Source organism: Egretta garzetta, unplaced genomic scaffold (genome assembly GCF_000687185.1).
Source record: "Egretta garzetta isolate BGI_Z169 unplaced genomic scaffold, ASM68718v1 scaffold69, whole genome shotgun sequence".
In the NCBI taxonomy this organism is placed as follows: Eukaryota; Metazoa; Chordata; class Aves; order Pelecaniformes; family Ardeidae; genus Egretta; species Egretta garzetta.
In genome coordinates this window covers 2,424,548-2,427,185 of record NW_009260790.1, presented here as the reverse complement: position 1 = coordinate 2,427,185, position 2,638 = coordinate 2,424,548, and the positions used below count along the sequence as shown (strand labels likewise).

The following is a 2,638-nucleotide window of genomic DNA, read 5'->3' as shown; positions in this document are numbered from 1 at the left end:
CCCCCCCCCATTTCTTTAATTGAAAACTCATCGCCCTCCACAGCACATGTTAACTGAAGCGTCGCTCTGGGGGCGTTAACCCCCTCGGGTGCAGTTACCATACGTGATTTATGGCAAAGTGGGGGAGTCAGGGGAGGGAATTTTCCTTTTCTGTGTGAGAAAGCTTGGGGGTTTGGTATCGCCTGCATCACAGACAAGGGGACAGTGGTGTCCGTCACGGCCGGTGTTGGATTCAGTGCAGGGGGGCCAGGATCCCCCTCCCCTCACCCCGACCTCATGGACAGCCCAGGGAACGCAGAGGCCTCCAGCTCACGTAACGATCCAAGACAATCAGGCTTTTCATCCTGTTTTATTACTTTACATCCCATTTTCTATCCCAAGCTCAAGCCAAAAGCAGAAATCAGCCACGGCATTTTCACCTCCCTGCTCCAGCGTCCCTGCGTGACACACTCACAGACTGACCTCACGGATGATCAGCAAACCGTGATGCAAACCCCGAGAGTCCAACTCTTAAAAAAAGCTTGAAATCGCCTCTGCCAGCTGAGCGCCACGCCCCGTGCAAGGACTCCTCATCTCCTGCCCCCAGAAACCTCCAGCAGGCAATGTGAGCCCTGATCAGCCGGACCGCCACCTCGTAAGACCCAGCTCTGCACCCCAGTCGAAGCACCTCGTTCACTCAAGCTCCCTCCCCTTCCCCAAAAATCAAGCCACCCACGCAGCGAGGCAAGAAAACCCCTTGGCAAAAGGCAGTTTTAATGCCAAAAGCTCCCTCTGGCCACAGGAATTTAACTGTTGTATAAGGGGACCACCCTGTCGATGGCCTGCCTGCAGATCGGGCACCTTTTGGGCTCGGGGAGAGCCTGGTAGCACTCGCTGCAAGAGCAAACGTGCCCGCACTCTAGGAAAACGCAGGATTTGGTGTTGCCCAAGCAGATGACGCAAGCGTTTTTGAGCGTCTCTCCGCCCTCTACGTTCATTTCCCGCGCCAGGCGCTCCTGGGCCTGCCGGAATTCATCCTGCATTTGCTTGAGGTGCTGCCTCTCCCGGTGATGCCGGTATTGTTTCCGTAGGATGAAGAAGAGGACGGCGCAGGTGGCAAAACCGAAAAGGACCATCAGGATTTTCCAGAACCTGACGCTGGATTCGTGTTTCTGCAGCAAGGAGTCGAAATCCACACCACTCAGGTAGTAGGGCATGCCCTGCTTGGGCGGCTGCAGCTTGATGGTGGTGTTATCCAGGACCAGCTCTCCCACTCCTGTCAGCACCGTGCCCACCTTCAGCATCTGCTCCGTCTCCTGAATCCCCTTCGGGCGCTCCCCGCTGATGTAGTGGCCGATGACGTCAGTGAAGGACTGTACGGAGGGATGAAACTTCTCGTACACCGTCTCCAGGCTGAGCTCGGCAGCATCCAGTGGCTTCATCACCCTGACAGTGACCCCAGAGCCTTCCTCCTGTGGCACCAGCTCAAAGGGGGTGGTGTTGGTTCTCTGGTGGATGATCTTCTCGTAGTCATTCCTGATGAAGGAGAAGGGGGTAAAGCAAATGCCAGCGTTAGCGCTTCCCTCAAGGCCAGCTGGGGAACACCGCGTGGGCTGACCTGCCATTTTTGGGTACTGCCAGCCGTCACCTGCCCTGAGCGAAGCTTATCTGGGTGGGATGCGCTGGAGAGTGGTGCTTCTCCGCTTGTGGCACCTTCCGGGTGTGCACCAGGCCCTCCACCTTCACCTCAACTCTTCCTTGGTCCCCACAGAACTAGGGTGGGCTTCCACCATCACTGGGAGAGCGCTTCAGCCCCCCTAACTCCCCCTCATCTCCCCATGGCATTTTTTGGAACCCGCCCTGAGAGGAGAAACGCCGCCCGTCACACAACGTAAATTTGATAAGGGTTATCTGATCAGCTGGGGCTCGAAAAGCATCACCAGGCAGCTCTCATGGGCCAGGCTGCTCTCAGGACCGTCCTCAGGTCCCCTGGGTGCGGGTATCGCCCAAATCCAACCAAATTTCTCTTTTGAAGGCATTGTTTTGCTCAGGAAATACCATCCTGTGGTCACTTCCGTAACAACGTGGGACTGCAGATAAATGCTCTGCCCGCACTGGGTTACTCCACGCGCTCATCATCTACAGCCCCTCTGTGAACTCTGAAAAGCGCCAACCATGCCCCGTTCTGGCAGCTGTAACAGAGCCACTGTGGGGCACGGGTCTGGGGCACCTAGGTCACTTTGGCCACGCCTGAAGTAGTTTCAGCCTCTCAGGCCCTCCCAGGGCACCACAGCTGGTTCGAAAGCCAGAGCTTCATGGGCACCATGCACGTACCAGAGGTGGGTTGTTCGGTTCCACACCATCTTATGCTCCTGCAGTGTCAGCCTCTGAACAACGCCCTTGCAGTTCTCCACAAACTGGCTGCTCAGGGTCTCCTTAACGGATCGCACCACGCCTGAAAGACAAACCCCAGAGTGTGTGTGAGGGGCTCATTAATTTTCTGCTCCATTTCTTATGAGTATGGAGAGTATTGAGTACGAGCAGTATCTGTGGCTGGAAAGCTGCCTGTCAGAAAAGGACCCGGGGGTGTTGGTCAACAGGCAGCTGAATATGAGCCAGCAGCGTGCCCAGGTGGCCAAGAAGGCCAATGGACTCCCGG

General features: G+C 56.4%; 1 protein-coding gene across 1 annotated transcript in view; it reads right to left on the bottom strand.

Moving 5' to 3' along the window:
- Positions 1–339: 339 nt before the first annotated feature.
- MUL1 (mitochondrial E3 ubiquitin protein ligase 1) overlaps positions 340–2,638 on the bottom strand; it is a 6,549-nt gene continuing 4,250 nt past the window's right edge. Inside the window, exons 4-5 of the mRNA XM_035901861.1 lie at positions 2,314–2,467; positions 340–1,515 (exon numbers count right to left, since the gene is read on the bottom strand). Coding sequence (XP_035757754.1) covers positions 786–1,515; positions 2,314–2,467 — 884 coding nt within the window. The 3' untranslated portion in view covers positions 340–785. The remainder of the gene's footprint in view (positions 1,516–2,313; positions 2,468–2,638) is intronic.